General features: G+C 32.8%; 2 protein-coding genes across 2 annotated transcripts; both read right to left on the bottom strand.

The window, feature by feature from the left end:
* Nucleotides 1-3,190: 3,190 nt before the first annotated feature.
* Nucleotides 3,191-5,060, bottom strand: LOC134275750 (perlucin-like protein). The gene is made up of 5 exons (XM_062758023.1): nucleotides 4,928-5,060; nucleotides 4,748-4,842; nucleotides 4,416-4,512; nucleotides 3,380-3,605; nucleotides 3,191-3,269 (listed from the first exon to the last, which is right to left on the bottom strand). The coding sequence occupies exons 1-5, from the start codon at nucleotides 4,977-4,979 to the stop codon at nucleotides 3,233-3,235; spliced, it is 507 nt and encodes a 168-aa protein (XP_062614007.1). The 5' UTR covers nucleotides 4,980-5,060; the 3' UTR covers nucleotides 3,191-3,232.
* Nucleotides 5,061-6,597: 1,537 nt separating this feature from the next.
* LOC134275751 (lysozyme-like) lies at nucleotides 6,598-8,575 on the bottom strand. Its single transcript, XM_062758024.1, has 4 exons — nucleotides 8,421-8,575; nucleotides 7,560-7,597; nucleotides 7,001-7,112; nucleotides 6,598-6,913 (listed from the first exon to the last, which is right to left on the bottom strand). The coding sequence occupies exons 1-4, from the start codon at nucleotides 8,494-8,496 to the stop codon at nucleotides 6,639-6,641; spliced, it is 501 nt and encodes a 166-aa protein (XP_062614008.1). The 5' UTR covers nucleotides 8,497-8,575; the 3' UTR covers nucleotides 6,598-6,638.
* Nucleotides 8,576-17,068: the final 8,493 nt, after the last annotated feature.

The following is a 17,068-nucleotide window of genomic DNA, read 5'->3' on the forward strand; positions in this document are numbered from 1 at the left end:
ACGAAAAGATAAAATCAAAATCAAAATTAAATTTAGAATGCCCCCTCCCCCCCTCGGAATACCAACCCAAATCAATAAATTCGATCTCTGATGTTATATTCATTCGATTGGAAGTCAGGAGCAAGTACAAAAGTTTTTCAATCCAAGCTTTTTGTATCGATGTATAATCTCCCGATCTTAGATCAATGTTGAAACTTGAAAAAATAAACCCTTTCATTATATAGTCTATTTATAGTTTTTATGTAATCTACATAAGCGCAAACATTTTATAACACAACATATTCACCGGATTTGAGGCTGTATTCACCGGAGGGTCAGTGCGCGGGCAGCGGCATTGTGACGTCACAATCAACACTTCGGTCAATATTGATATTTTTCTTTATTTTTATTTAACAAACCATATTCAACTCCAAAAGAGTCCATAATTGTATATATATTCATTTTCACTACATTGTTGGGTCTCAGCCAATCAGAGAGATAGGAATAAATGTTATGATTCAATCATATATAATAAAGTTTCTTATTTCAAACAATGGAGGGGGCAACACCCCTCTCTGTCCTCGATATTGCGTCATTGTATGCATGCTGCTGTTGTTGTTGTTTTTTCTAAATTCCGAAAACTTAAAATTCCTTCAGATAAATCTATCTTAAAATTATCTATGTGTCTGAATATATAAATATTATGATTTTTTAACTTTTGTTGGAGGAAATGCGAACTGATATTGATTACATTGATTAGATTGACACAATAAGATACTGCATTTCAGTAAGCAATATTCTTTCAACTTTCTATACTTACTTTGTATACATTACAGCTTTCAGTTCTTGTACTGAATTCATCAGAATATCAATTCATATTAAAATATTTATAGACCTGCCTTCGTAAAAAAAAATGTACACTGTATTTGTTCGGAACTCAACTAAAGGGAGGTAAACAACCATCTCCTACATTTTTAGAGTTGTTCCTCTTTGATCAGTGAACTGAAAATGGTATCGATAAGGAAGACATGATTTCTTTATTTTTATTTATAACTATTATAAGATTGATTTGCCTTTTGAACACAAAGTAACATAATTTTTTTATCATACATTTTAATTTTGGTTGTTACACGTCATTTGATCGGATAAAAGATTTAAATAATCTATGTCGTATTAACATAGGTTGCTTATGTCACAACTTGATATCGCGATTACTTAACTTAGCGGAACTCTTTCGCGATGGAGGTAGGACACGTCTGTTGGGTGGGGGCAAATGTGCTATTTTAATAATATAATGCAAGATCGATCATTGTAGCATTTACAAGGACAGATAAGTAAAAATTCCTGGTGGAAAACTTTGCTAAACAATCGTTGAACCAGCCTAATATATTTTTGAGAGAAGCCAATCCTTAATTGTCACATTTTTTAACGATATTTTTAATTAAGCTGACTCTTCTAGTTAAATTTTCATTGAAAATCGTCACATTTTAAAGCAGATAAAATATTCTAAACTTTCTTATATGACAATGTACTATTTGGAGTTCAATATCTGGCAAAACATTGTGATTTCGGCATTAAATTGTTGGAATCAGTTGATTACCGTCTTCCTTGGAAGACGGTATTATATAGTTGAAGTTTTTTACAGTCTTCGGACTATGCACTTTCTCTCTTTTGTGATTGGTAGAAATTGCATGATGAGAAAATTTTCAATTATTTCATTGGTTGAAATGCTGTTCAAGGCAAGGGAGATAACTTTCTTATGGTCTAATTTTCGTACGACTTAACAATTTTTCAATATTTCCAATCTTAAAAAAATAGCAAAACGAACAACAAAATCAGAAGTAATTAATTCTAAATAACAATATTTTTAATAGAAATAACTATAAAGGTCTCTTTATTTTCATCAAGTTGCAAATAAGATTTAATGATTGACTTTTATTGCATGTTGGCTTTACAATTTGCATTTATTCTTTTCCCCTTATTTGTTTGAAGAATGTAACATTTAACGGAATCGGCCGGGGTTTGCCGAAGGTCTCGGTCAGTTTACGGAGATGACCGAGCGACAAACGCGGTAGGGCTAATACCAGTATAAAGCTAATTTAGAAATACGAAATCAAGAAATTCAAAAGAATTATACGACTTAAAAGATGTTAATCAGTTAACTGTTTAAGGTTGTTGCTAAAGACAGTAAGCTTTTTTGAAAAGCTCTACTTGTTGTCACTACTGTAAACAATGTCATGTGCCCCAGAAATTTAGACCTTTCTCGACTCCCCCGCAAAAGAGCGGTAGTAAGTTAGATAACTGCGAGGTACTTATTGGTAGTCGAGATATTACGTAACGTCAAGAACGTATTATTCTGCTTCACGTTACTTTTATTATCAGTCATAATAGTAAAGAGGTTAAAATAAGCTTCATTCCTAATTGTATGTCCCTTCCTATACCCTTGTCCCTTACCAATGACGCTGGCAGTGAACGTTTTCATTGTACTCCACATTCTATATAGGTCAATAAAGGGAGATGAGCTCCAAATCGTAGAAATTGTTTGTCTGTTGATTAAACGCGTGTTGACGACTGACAAACGCATCGGGGTAAAGAGAAATGATAATTAAATAAATTAATGATTTAGAGTCCTGAAATTTATAGGCGCTGAAGTGGGCATGGGTATTTTTTCCAAGATGAGAGCCTTCGTCCCTTGTAGGGTGTGGTATCACTATGTCTTTTTTAAACGTGGTTTTTTTTTCTAGCCTGAAAGTATCAGAATCTTTATTATAACAACTTTTAAGTGTATTTAAAAAAAGATTCAAAAATCTATTAATTTCTTTTACTTTTAACAATCCGGAAGACAAGCCCCCAGGGGTAGAAAACTCTGGTAGATTAAAAGTAGTTTTGAATCTCAAAAGTCAAAAAACAAAGGAGTACAATTTAATTATTAAAGACGTACAGTCAGAATCCTGATTATCGGGAGAAAAGGGGGGGGGGGGGTTATTGGCAAAGCAGTTCCATATACATGTAGGAACGGAGGCAAAGAGGAGGGTGGCGCGAGCCCCCAATAATAATACTACTTACAATAATCAATAGAAACAAAGCATGCTCATTAAATTTGGTTATTCTTCTATTGGCTTTAAACCCCCTTTTTCCCACGCCCCAAGCTCTCCAGCTTCAAGTTTTTCCTAATATGATGCAAGACAAAAACGTTTCGTTATATGAAACAAACGAGAATTAAACATTTATTTGACACTCAGTTCTCTGCTCATTATCCAATGATGTTCATCAGTTCATCATCACTCAATCTGTAAGAGAGGAAGGGATATCAATCATTATTACAAGTACTATGTATGTATGAACCAGACTTACATTTTTTGAAAAATCGACGAAAAAAAAGTACACTAAGTCGACTTACTCTTTCTCACAGATGTAGTAGAACATTTGGTGACAGGCGAAATCGTGCCACTTGATCGAAGAGTCCGTGAAACAGTTGTAGGCGACACAATCCTCGCTGCCACCGTTTGGTTGACTAGCATGCCAGTCAGTGAAGGTAAAAGGTGCTCTACTTTTTACCCAAATGTAGGAACCTTCGTTTTCTAGGTCATTACCACCCGTCCAGTAATTGACGTTATCAGAAGTATCTGTGAATATGAATACATATTTAAGACATCATTCATATTTAAGGGATAAGGTGAGTTTGATCTAAGGTACTCCGATCCCCAGGTTCTGAAAATCAGGCATTGAATAATTGCAAACGCTGAACAAAAATGTCTCTGAATACTCAAAGTAATGTGTTTTACCCACGATAATTCTTCAAACTTCATCTTTAAAGTAAATCATATTATATAAGGAAAATTATTAGTCTCCTACCGGTGAAACAGATCAAGTTTGAACAAACACATTTTAGAAATAAAAATCAAAGGTATCAGGGCTTTTGAAGAAATCGCACAATTTTTTTTACGAGGTACTTAGTTTTCTCTATTTATTTCGATCATTTTACAGTGCATAGATTATAAGGATTTTCCTATCATTACAAAACACCATAAATCACTTCTAATTTCATATCATGTTAATAAGCATTGGTATCTATGGTTAGATTAAAAGAACGTCAATTTCTTTGTAATTTTACAATACTTTTATGGGATAAAAACTTCAACTTCTTATACAATCTTTCAGAGAACTTCAAAGATCCTTGAAGCACATTGAGAGGTATAAAATGAAAATTGTTGCACGATTATCCTTCCTGGTTGAGGATCGGAATACCTTAATATAATAAATATTAAAAAAGAAAAGAAAAGATTATTACATGTGTATTTGTAATCCCTGTGTTTCTATGTAAAACATCTCGTTTAAGAAATTATACACCGACAAACTGGTCAAGAATTAAAATATTCCAGAGAAAGAGAAATTGGGTTTGATACTATATAGCTATATATGTCAGGTTAACTTACGGTTTGGATGAAGATGAGATATTCGGTTTTTCAAAAACTTGTTCTCTACAGAAGATTCAACCTCCACCAGTTTTCCTTGTAAAGCAGTGCATATTGACTGTTGGTACAAAAGTCAAGGTTTAAAGTTTCAGAACACCAACAGAATACTATTAATGAGTGAAGTAATAGTGTGTGATTAAGATAGCAGTCACTTGTAAACAGAATACCTCTATATTAACATTTTTGTGATTAATAAAGGTCTAATATAGAGACAAAGATGAACATAGTTGTCAGCAAAAATAGGTACACAGAAATTGGTTGTTAGCAAAATTTTTTGTCGGAAATTTACTGACCCCTGCTGATGCCCAGTTCTCAGTCTCATCTTTGAAAAGGTAACACGAGGCCTGAAAGTGGACCCATCCTGGATCACATCCGGTGGTATGGCCACCTTAACAAAGGACCACAATTCTATTTTATATATAGTGGGATAAAAATAATGCGGAAATGTACAAAATGTAAAAAAGCACACTAACCGCTAAATGACGTAAGTACAACTCCAAAGAATAAAAGGTGTTGAATTACCATTTTGAGACTAAGATTATTTGTAGGGCACTGTGATAAGGAACGATTAAAGAATGATAAGAAGCAAAAGTGCAGAACGATATATATGAATAATTCAATGTACATGTATGTGCACTCTTGTCAGAAAAGACAATCATCCCTTATCATCTAATATTTTTGTAATATATAATGTTTGAAATGGTGTTTCTCGTCTCTAAGTTAAAAAAAATCATTATTCCTTTAATAAAAAAAGACATGAACGTTCCACGCTATTAAAGTAAAAATTTTCAACATAAAAATATCTAAAAGAGATATTTCAGTATTTTAAAAAGATATGGTTGCATATTTTCGGAGTGCAGTTGGGATTGGTCCAAACTTGCAAATTGTTCACCTTTAAAACCCAACTGAAAAAAAATGACTCGTGGAAAAACACCTAACTAAATTGTTCCCACCTGAACTGCACTGTGTCCTTTCTGTTGTCCAAAGTCTTAAATAGCTTTTAAAAAATGATCGAAGTACTTTGAGGGACAGTTTTGTTATATAGGTCAAGGTTTTCAAGAAACCTCTCCTGATGACGCTCAGAGCTTGTAATACTGAATATTTCATTATTCAGTTTGCAATTTATGTCATATTGTTGATTTTAATTGTTTTATCATTGATTCAAGTTTGTTATATGCATATTTTCAGAGTGCAGTGGGGATTGGTCCAAACTTGCAAATTGTTCACCTTTAAAACCCAACTGAAAAAAAATGACTCGTGGAAAAACACCTAACTAAATTGTTCCCACCTGAACTGCACTGTGTCCTTTCTGTTGTCCGAAGTCTTAAATAGCTTTTAAAAAATGATCGAAGTACTTTGAGGGACAGTTTTGTTATATAGGTCAAGGTTTTCAAGAAACCTCTCCTGATGACGCCCAGAGTAATACTGAATATTTCATTATTCAGTTTGCAATTTATGTCATATTGTTGATTTTAATTGTTTTATCATTGATTCAAGTTTGTTAAAATTTAGAAGGGGTTCGGATCACAGAGAGTGATCAGAGTTTTACAAAAAATACACATAGAAGAAGTCATTGAATTCTTCCGTTCAAGAACAGCAAAGCCATGATTTGTAAGCATACTGAAGTATTGCAAAAACTTTTCAATACTGAACCGATTTTTTTTCTCTTGCGAATGTGCTCAGATGAGCGATGTGACCCATGGGCCTCTTGTTAGCATGTCTCTTGATATTTTTCTTTCCAAGATTTTTTTTACCTATATATATAGTTTACATATACATATAGTTTGGTTATGATTGATCCCCCCTCTTTTTTATTTTTACAAAAGTTTACTAAGGGGCATCAAATCTAAAAAATTTTGAAGTCTCAGTTTTAGAACTATAATATAGTATCAATATACTATCAATAGCGATGGTTAATACAAACTTGGATATCCACTGCGACTAAGCAAATTTTACAGTTCCTGAGAAAGATTGCTTTTATTATCTTCATTACGTACAGGACTTCTAAGCTGCATGTATGGTTTCTAATTTTTGTAGGTAAGCTAGCATACTTTTCAGTATTTAGTTTGATACTGAGGTACACCAAATCTAAAGGAAACAGAAAAAATACAGACATATTTTCTATTTATATTTATTCAATTTTGGCAATGAACCTATCTGTTCAGATATACAGTGTACATATTTTTACTTTTTCGTGAACAGATATTTCCATGAGATATACGATGCCCAGCGCCGCGGAACAAATTCCAGACTCTGGCTGTAGGGCGTACATCCTTGCTGCTGGACACGGTTCCAGTAGGACATGGTATTAGGATTTCTACATCCTCTTGGTCCGCCATTATGAATTCTCGCATAACTCTCGCAGTTGGCGGGACAACCACTGCTACCAATGTAGCGGTTCATGTAGGCACGCACACATCCGGCGGCACAGTTGTAATCATTGGCGCATTCTTTCCAACCTATCATAAAAATAGGACCGTTTTCAAATTAATTTATATGAAATAGTGACATTTACTAAAATCACCTCTCTCTCTCTCTCTCTTTACCAGTTCCAGGTCGGCCACAGTCCTGCCAGTAGTCGTATTTGATTTGGAAATATCCACAGGAGTATGAGCTGACGTCCCACTTACAGCCGACAGGCCGACAGCCTGATTCTACCTGTAAGTATATATTAATACTATATCTTTCCAATGATCAAAAGATCCCATGTAATCTAAGCAAACTAAATTGATACTAGTTGCATTTTTGCAAGGCCTATTGAACAGCGTTGTATCATGTTGTAAATTTTGAATTTACTAGGGGGAGGTAAATGCAAAATTTACAACATGATAACTAGTAAATTCAAAATTTACAACATGATAGTTGCTTGGATTGGTGGGGAAAATTATAACAATTTCGAAAGTTTCATCGTCGGAACCTACGGGTTTTCTCTCCATTACACTAAACGCAGACGATGGAAAGTTTATTAAGATAATAAATTTTGACAATAAACTTTGGATGTGTTTTAAGATAATGTTTTACGCAAATTTTTTCTTTAAGAAAATAGTATATTGTAATACTCTGACAGGTCAAAAAGTTACACAGTACGGATTATAATCTACTCACCCTACAAATGCATCCCAAACACTTGTCAGAAATGCCACCTGTGTAATATAATTAAAAAAATTATAATTAGCTTTTTGGGAAGAAGGTTTTACTTCCTATTTAAAGTAAGATCATACAGTGGAAATATCTTCCTTCTCGAGCATTTTTTTTTTTCAAAAGAAGTCTTCAATGCTTGTACCAAACCAATACATTAAATACATGAAAATTATTGTAGTTTCCGCAAATAATGTTAATTTGAATGCTATTTCCTTAAAACAGAGTTTCAAAAGGCATAAACATGATGAATGCCGACTTCTGTCAGCGTACATACCTCACTATACCATTTCAGTAATGAGTACCTAATTTAATGTTCTCTGCCTCTACAAATTTAATGCAGTACATTTGCTGTTCCCAATATAATTCAAATCATTTATTGAATTTTTATCCACGAAATGAAACATTTTAATTCTAATTTACTTATATTTCCTTCACTCCTTTCAATGCCATTTCATTTGCCGTTATCCAAATAAAGAAATACATGTACAATGTACTGTATACAGGGTTATTTTCGCCCTGTCACAATTGTAGACAATTTTGCCCCGTTTTAAATTCGCCCAGTCATAGTTTTGTTAAAGAAATTATACTGTATATTTTGAAAACTCCCCGTTCGCCCAAATGATACTAGTAGTAGGGCGAATGGGGCGAAAATAAAACGGGGGCGAAAATTTCCCTGTATACATTCACAGAACTAATTTAATCCGTAGCATTTATCTTGTCAATTTTTTATCCTATACATTAATGTACCGGGTTTTTCAGAGGCTTCTAAATAATAAACACTTTTTAAAGAGCGTAAGAAAAAGTTTGTTTAAAAAAGAAACTCACCATATGCCACAGACGCCATGACGGCGCAAGTCAAAAGAGCGAATATCATTCTGCCGGGCTGTTGTGAAAATGGCATCTGATGTGATAGAACTTTCTGCTTTATATACACGTTAAGGTCCTCTACCTACTTCCGGCTTTTACAACATCCGTGAAATAGCAATTTTATTCATATGATGAGGAAATATTTTTAAGAGTACATGTCATCCACTTGTGTTTATCACATTTAATTTTTCTTCTCGGATAAGTACCGGTAGATATATATAATATATTCAAAACCAAGAAGTAAGAAATGAGAAATAACCATAAAAGTAAAGAGTAAAATGCAAAGTAAGAAATAAGCATAAGAAATGAGTTTTTCTGTACTGAAACTTTATTTTTAAAGAAAAAGCACATATGGCAAAACGAATAAAATAATAAATAAGAGCACTGTAAGCACAGCAGATCTCCACATCAAAATAATATATATGAGTTATTATACCCCTTGCTTGAAAAGTGGGAGAGTACATGTACATGTATATAGTAATCGGGATGTCCATCCGTCCGTCTGTTCGTCTGTTACGTTTTGGGGGTACCCATCTCTTATCCGCAACTTTTCTTTTTACCACTGAATGAAATTTTCACAGAATCTCTGTTACAGAGTGCCAGTCTGCACCTCTTATTTTACTTTTTGATCCGACACATATTTGGGGTTTCCCAAAGCAAAACATGGACACTGCCATTCTTTCTATAATATTGAAGGCTACCCATCTCTTATCCGCAACGACTCCCATAGCACCGAATAAAATTTAATGATACTTTCACAGATTCTTTATTGCATAATGGCATGATGCATCTCCTTTTTACTTTTCGATCTGACACTTATTTCGGATCTTCCAAAGCAAAACATGGACTTTGCCAATATGTTCATATGGGAAGCGGGGGTATCATTTAGTGAGCTCATTGCTCACAGTACCTCTAGCTTCGTTTCGGGAATCCGAATTATTGCGAAATAAAACAAAATGATCTATTACTTCAAAATATTACTTTCGTTTTCAAATTATGCATACTGTCTCAACTAATCCGAGTTGTAAGGACGCTTGACAATTTTTAAAGATTTGAAATCTTGAAAAAAAAAATCAATAAGATGATCGAACAAAAGAAAAATAAATAGAAGAAAAATGACGCTTGATTTTTTTTTATAGGCTTTTAGTTTATATCCTCCCCTAGTTTCTATGGCAGGGCTTATGTTTGTGAAATTTTGATGTTGGACTGAACCTAGAACTAAAGTACTCAAAAATAAATCGACCTTATGGTATATGTCCTTACAATTTTAAGGATGTTGCTCAAGACGGAAAAGTTTAAAGAAAAAAAAATGTACATGTTCCAAGAGGCAATCGCATTAGATTTAAGAAATACAATTACCCTATCGGCAAATATAGTCTGGTTCCCCTTATAATTAAACCCAATAAACTGCCAACCAATATGCAAACTGAATCCGTGAATCTTTACATGTAACATACCCTCGTACTAGTTTTTCTAGTGGACCAACATACCAAAAATCAACTGTTTTTTTTTTTTTAAGAATAAGGACAAAAATCCAGAAAACCAAGTAAAACATCCTGACAGGTGGACAGGGGACAGATGGACGACAAAAATGTCGTAAAGAACATTTTAAGCAGGGGACCTAGTCTTTACCTATCTTTACGTCTTAGGTTTGACACGGCTCCGCGAACGAGAATCGAACCCGGGCCTCCCGATCGTGGTAGAGCGTTCGATTCTTGATCGGGAGGCTCGGGTTCGATTCTCGTTCGCAGCGCCGCGTCAAACCTAAGACGTAAATATAGGTAGTGACTGTTCATTCGCCAAGCGCTCGGCATCAGAAGTGAAAGTCACGGGTTTTCCGGATATCCGAAAAGCGTAGGTCCCGTGTCATGGTAGGCGAGATAAAGAACCCGCACTGCTCAATGGCCCTGAATGCCGAGTATACATGTAGGTCGAAATCTGAAGCCCTTTACCGGCATACAGTGACGTCTCTATATGAGTGAAAAATTCTTGAATGGGACGTTAAACAACATACAATCAATCAATCAATTATTACAAAAATTGCATGTACTCGTATATCCGACAAGAATTGAGTAATATCTGAAGGGTAAAAGAGAAAGTAAATTTTGTTTGAATTAACATACCCCTGGCGAAAACTCGCGACAATCTTTTGTTACATTTTAATATTGCATAAATAAAATTTTTACAATGTTTTGATAGTACATACATAGGGAGAGGGATACTTTATTACACAATGTAGACCTTAGCAACTGTAAATCATTGCACAAACTTCTATAATATTTCATGTTTTATATCAAAGGGCTTTATCTTAGGCGTGCGTGACTATCTAAAGCACATTCATAGGGCAAACATCCTCACTTCCTTATTGTTACATTGTGTAGTTTCTAATGAATATAAACAATCGCAATCTTTATGGACATTTTGATAAGGCATAAAATAACTTACAAGTCACTACCTCATACAGCTATATCATCATGATCAGGTTTATCGAAAGAGTCGGAAATTAAAGTTGTTTAATACTAGAACTAATTTATCAAAAAACTAGTCTAGATCGGTATGTTTTTTGCAATGTGAAATAAAACAAACGAAATATGGGACAGGTGTCGAGATACGACTTTGAATGGGGTATTGAAAAGTAACTAAACCCACAAAAAGCTCTCCTTTGATCTCATGGTAAATTCAATTTGTAAGATCAACTGTATAATACGCCAGTTTCGAGATTGTAACTCTTCTACGATGGAGGCGCGAAAAGTATCCATTTCAGCATGGAGGTGGGACAGGTTGTCTCTGTATACAAACGACGTGCATACATTAAAGAACGATGTTTATGGCTTTTAAAATTTATTTAATGTTATAGAAAGATGATAACGTTAAGCAGTGATGCATTCGATGATTTTTATCAAGCTCAACTATGCATATTTACAAATCTACTATCAATTATAGGGTACTTGAAAACGAAAGAAACGTCGTAGTCTTTATTAAAAGTAACCGATTTTCTTGATTGTACGAACATTTTCTAAAAAGTTAGATTATATAGACAACTCGTTCTTGGTTTTAAGGGGATGATATACATGTTAAACGTTGTTAAAATCAACAGTTCTTGTGTCATTTTTTTATCCTTAATTCTAAAATCGTTTTTTAAACATTTAATTTTAGAAATTATTATTAATAAAATTTTTAAAGATCTTGCCATTATTTAGATATTGTGAAGTTTCCCAATCCACACATTTGTTTCTCTTTACCCTGCAGTCTGACGTCAGTGACGACATAGACGTAGTGTTTGAATTTACAGTGCAGCGAGAAAAACTATACACACCCGTCATGGTCAGTTTTATTTCATAATAAACAGGTCACAGTCAATGTATCATGATAAATTTCTGAAGCAGATTTTTTAAAATTAATATTTTTTCGTGTTTAGTAGCAGAGATTCTCTCTATTTAGATAATTTTGAATGTTTATATTTTCGTGTGACGTCACAATTGATTTCCCGCACTCGGAAAATACAAACATGAAGCGTTTTTATCATGCTTACGTCTAATTCAACGATGTCCTGTGCGATATTGAGGTAAGCTTCACCTTGTGATATTTATGCAGCAAATAATTACGATGAAGGACTGACATTCAATCGTAAATTTAGAAATATCTATTGACAGAATTTTTTCCAAATGAGGTTTTCGTCGTTGAAGCTGCTTTGAAAAATGCAGAAATTATCCCACCCAAATACTATATAAAATTAAAACAATTGCTTTCAGATAATTTTAACACTATGAATATTATGAAATATTTGAGTATATAGTGTTACCTATCATATTTATCGTTTGTGCGTAAAAATTCGCATTATGGGCCCGTAAACATGAAGTATCTAAACTCCATACAAACTCTAAACAGGGCGGTATTTGTGGGGCGATATCTTTTAAATGAGTCAAGAAATCCCATGACAGGACCGTTTTAAAATGTTAAGTACATATTATATTAGTGATATAAAAAATACGAAAAAAATTCATTGACAGGAATTTTTTCAGCGAAAGATCCTGTTCCTCCTTAAGTTGTAATAAGGAAAAAAATCAATAGTACCGTATTTATTAGAGGTCCATATCCATCGTCCGAAAAGTCTCACATCCACTGATATTTTCTATTTTGTTACGATTTTTTTGCTTTAAAATATGATGCCTCTACTTATATTCGGTTATTCTCAAGTTGTAGAGTACTTTCTGACAATCGCGTAGTTATGATAAACCGGTATATCGATGATGCAATGTATCCAATATACACAGTATTAAATATCTGTCCCACCTGTCTGTTTACGCGGCAACGAAACTCCCCTCCTCAACGAAAGAGCGCACCAAGGGAAATAATATCGAAACTTGCGTATTGCATTGTCTTGATCTATATAAGGCGATTCATTTTTGCATTTTACACTAATATACATGTATTCTACACATACTACAGCTATAATTTTTAAGTTGTTAATATTTTATAGTTGCCAAATATAGAACATGTCATATTTAGTCTAAACTAGAATTTTAAATCACATTCGTGTTTCTATTATAAAGGACAAGTACGGAAGCGTATTAGTGCCACTTGGACATTTCACTTTTTTTTAATTTTTACACTTTAAAGTGTAAATTTTACACTTTATTCTGTAAATTTTACACATTAATCTGTAAATTTTACACTTTAAAGTGTGAATTTTACACCTTAATCTGTAAAATTTACACTTTAATCTTTAAAATTTACACTTTAATCTGTAAATTTTACACATTAATCTGTAAATTTTGCACTTTAATCTGTAAATTTTGCACTTTAATCTGTAACTTTTACACATTAATCTGTAAATTTTTTACTTTAAAGTGAAAATTTTACACTTTAAAGTGTAAATTTTACACTTTAATCTGTAAATTTTACACATTAATCTGTAAATTTTACACTTTAAAGTGTAAATATTACACTTTAAAGTGTAAATTTTACACTTTATTTGTTTATTCACATTAGTCAATTTAGCAACATCACACATTCCCAGTAACGCATTTTAAAGCCAACAGACTGTTAATCATGCAAGATAATTACAGAAGCGTAATATCTATCTGAACTGCAAATTAAAAAATTTTGAGATTAATACGTTACTCCCGTGTACACCATAGTAAAACTAAAGAAAAACATGTATATATACTGAAACAAAAGCAGATCCCCGATTTCTTATGCTGGGGAAAATGACGTCCTATGAGGAAAAATTCTTGTTTATCATATACGTAATAAACAACATACATGTAAAATAAAAATATACAAACAATTGCAAACATCTCAGTTTAAACTTTTTCTCAAGTGTCAGAGGTAAAACATCACAAATTTTGTTCGATCATAATCTATTGCATCAAAATAAAGTGAAAGGTTGTTCAAAATTGTTAAATTTTACAGATTAAAGTGTAAAATTTACACTTTAAAGTGTAAATTTTACACATTTAAGTGTAAAATTTACACTTTAAAATGTAAAATGTACAGATTAAAGTGTAAAATTTACAGATTAAAGTGTAAAATTTACACTTTAAAGTGTAGAATTTACACTTTAATCTGTAAAATTTACAGATTAATGTGTAAAATTTACGGATTAATGTGTAAAATTTACAGATTAAAATGTAAAATTTACAGATTAAAGTGTAAATTTTACAGATTAAAGTGTAAATTTTACAGATTAAAGTGTAAAATTTACAGATTAAAGTGTAAAATTTCTTAATGTGTAAAATTTTGATAATGTGTAAAATAAGATTAAAGTGTAAAATTTACAGATTAAAGTGTAAAATATCATTAATGTGTAAAATTTACAGGTTTAAAGTGTAAAATTTACAGAAATGTGTAAAATTTAATATTAAAGTGTAATTTTCAAAAAAAGTGTAAATTTTACAGGTTTATGTGTTTTTGCAATGTGAAATAAAACGAAATATGGGACATGTGTAAAGTTTGAATGGGGCATTGAAAAGTGTAAAATTTACAGATTAAAATGCTAAAATTTGATATGTGTAAAATTTCAATTAATGTGTAAAATTTACTGTCTTGATCTAAATTTTGCGATTCATTTTTGCATTTTACACTAATATACATGTATTTTACACATTTACAGCTATAATTTTTAAGTTGTTAATAATTTATAGTTAAATATAAAATGTCATATTTAGTGTAAAATAAAAAAATCACAGTGTTCAAGTGTCACTAATATAAAGGACAAGATTTCGTACATCTGCTGAATTAATTTTATAGATCAATGGATGAAGAATTCAATATCCCGGCCCTCAATGTCTGATAAGACTTCTACCCCTGAACGCCAGGCAATGAAGGAAATAATCTAACATGGAAGCCAAAACCTGTTTAGGTCATGATGTCACAATAAGGTTTTGCATATGATAGTGTCGCTGATCAACTTTCATAGGATGGGAAGTCGCGGGGCAAAAGAAGATTTAACAAATATAGATACTGTTTGTCCAATATGGGTACATTTAGGCGTAAAATAAGGTACCATGTCACCAACAAACCGATACATTTGCTTCATTAAAATAAAATAACCTTCGCAAAGATAAACCCCATGTCTTAATTTGTACCATTTAAATCGCAAAATTTTCACCCGTGAAGATATCGACGTTTACAGTAACTGCAGAGAATGTCTTTACCTTTTGCAGAACTTAGAATATTAATGGATTTATATTATGTACAATGTAAACACTGAAAAAAGACCTGGGGTGCAATAAATTTATACTCCTCTCTACAGACGTACAATCTTAATCTTTCGGAAAAGAGCAAACTTAGAATGAACCTTTGACAAGAATATTTATCTACAAGTACAAGTGGAAGTCAGCAAGATGCAGAGCTATTCTGAACAAAGAGGGAATTAATGTTGAGAAATCGAGAAGGAAGTTCTCAAAGATTTTTATTTCAACGGAGGCTAGAAACTTATCACGGGGGATTGGAAATAAAACCAATAGTTCAATATCTGATTGATAAGAAATATCGATTATCGCTGCGAATAAATTCACTGCTATATCTCAAAGGTATTTTAAGATTTTTCGCCTGTTCTGCTAACAATTGATAAGAATGAGCACTTGTGCGATTGACTATGTTATTTTCAAGAAAAAGGAATCTAATTTTTGTTGATTAAAAACAGATACATGCATGTATTAGAAAATATAAAAAATAATGACGGACAATCCAGAGCAGGAATTGGATGGCAACAGAACCTTACCAGGACAAGTGAAATCCCAGCCAAACACGTATGTTAGCGAAACTTTAATTTAAAATACATACGCTAATTTTGGATTTGAGTGAACTTCTAATTTTGCGATTAAAAAAAAATCGATTTCTTCATTTTAATTTTTCTTAACGTGATTTTATGCATGGATGTCATTTTTATTTGTACAAAATAAAATATTGGCATCAACTTGATAGTATAAAATATATAATTTGTTTTGATTCAGATGTTTGGTTTAAGGGGTTGTCACATTGTTTGATTAACCTGAGAAACCCTCTGTAAAGAAGAAAATCCCAACATATTTATATGGTTAAATATTTTCTTGAGTTTAATGATGACAGAGAAATATTTTTTAAAACTAGAAATGCAAAGCCACATATTCATTTTATTACTTGTATCCTTCAATTCCTATAATAATTTAACCGTATATGTACATGTACATTTCTATCATCAATGTTCAGAATGTCAAATACCATTTTTTTTTGCTTTAAAATTTGAAAGTAGCTATATTTTGCTTTAACTGTTTAATCAGAAAAAGCCTTTGATCGAGTAATGTCTTAGAACAAAATTGTTCATAAATTTTTGCTTTAAAATTTGAGCTTCCTTTCAAACGTGTGTTTTTAGCTCACCTGAGCCGAAGGCTCAAGTGAGCTTTTCTGATCACATTTTGTCCGTCGTCCGTCCGTCTGTCTGTCCGTCTGTCTGTTTGTCTGTCTGTAAACTTGTCACATTTTCGACATTTTCTCAAGAACCACTGGGCCAATTTCAACCAAACTTGCCACAAAGCACCCTTGGGTGAAGGGGATTTAAGTTTGTTCAAATGAAGGGCCACGCCCTCATTCAAGGGGAGATAATTGGGAATTAATGAAAATTTGGTGGCATGTTTTAAAAAATCTTCTTTTCAAGAACCACTGTGCCAGGAAAGATGAAACTAATGGCCGACCAAAGTTTTACATAGGGAAACATCATAATTCATCATATTTATATGTAGTGTAGATTCAAGTTTGTTCAAATCATGACCCCCGGGGGTAGGGCGGGGCCAAAATGGCCGACCAAAGTTTTACATAGAAATATATAGGAAAATTCTTTAAAAATCTTCTTCTCAAGAATGACAAAGCCATAATTGATCATATTTATATGTAAGCATCCTCAGGTAGTGTAGATTCAAGTTTGTTCAAATCATGACCCCCAGGGATAGGGCAGGGCCAAAATGGCCGACCAAAGTTTTACATAGAAATAAATAGGAAAATTCTTTAAAAATTTTCTTCTCAAAGATGTCAGAGCCATAATTGATCATATTTATATGGAAGCATCCTCAGGTAGTGTAGATTCAATTTTGTTCAAATCATGACCCCCGGGGGTAGGGTGGGGC

This window comes from Saccostrea cucullata, unplaced genomic scaffold (assembly GCF_032062105.1).
Source record: "Saccostrea cucullata isolate Sc308-1 unplaced genomic scaffold, CSIRO_AGI_Scuc_v1 ctg543, whole genome shotgun sequence".
Classification (NCBI taxonomy): domain Eukaryota; kingdom Metazoa; phylum Mollusca; class Bivalvia; order Ostreida; family Ostreidae; genus Saccostrea; species Saccostrea cuccullata.

Coding starts and splice junctions, on each gene's coding strand:
- LOC134275751 (XM_062758024.1), bottom strand. CDS start 8,496: ATGCCATTTTCACAACAGCCCGGCAGAATGATATTCGCTCTTTTGACT. Junction 7,598..8,420: donor CATGGCGTCTGTGGCATATG/GTGAGTTTCTTT, acceptor TATATTACACAG/GTGGCATTTCTGACAAGTGT. Junction 6,914..7,000: donor CTGTGGCCGACCTGGAACTG/GTAAAGAGAGAG, acceptor TTTTTATGATAG/GTTGGAAAGAATGCGCCAAT.
- LOC134275750 (XM_062758023.1), bottom strand. CDS start 4,979: ATGGTAATTCAACACCTTTTATTCTTTGGAGTTGTACTTACGTCATTT. Junction 4,513..4,747: donor AGAACTGGGCATCAGCAGGG/GTCAGTAAATTT, acceptor TTGTACCAACAG/TCAATATGCACTGCTTTACA. Junction 3,606..4,415: donor ATCTCATCTTCATCCAAACC/GTAAGTTAACCT, acceptor TCATATTCACAG/ATACTTCTGATAACGTCAAT.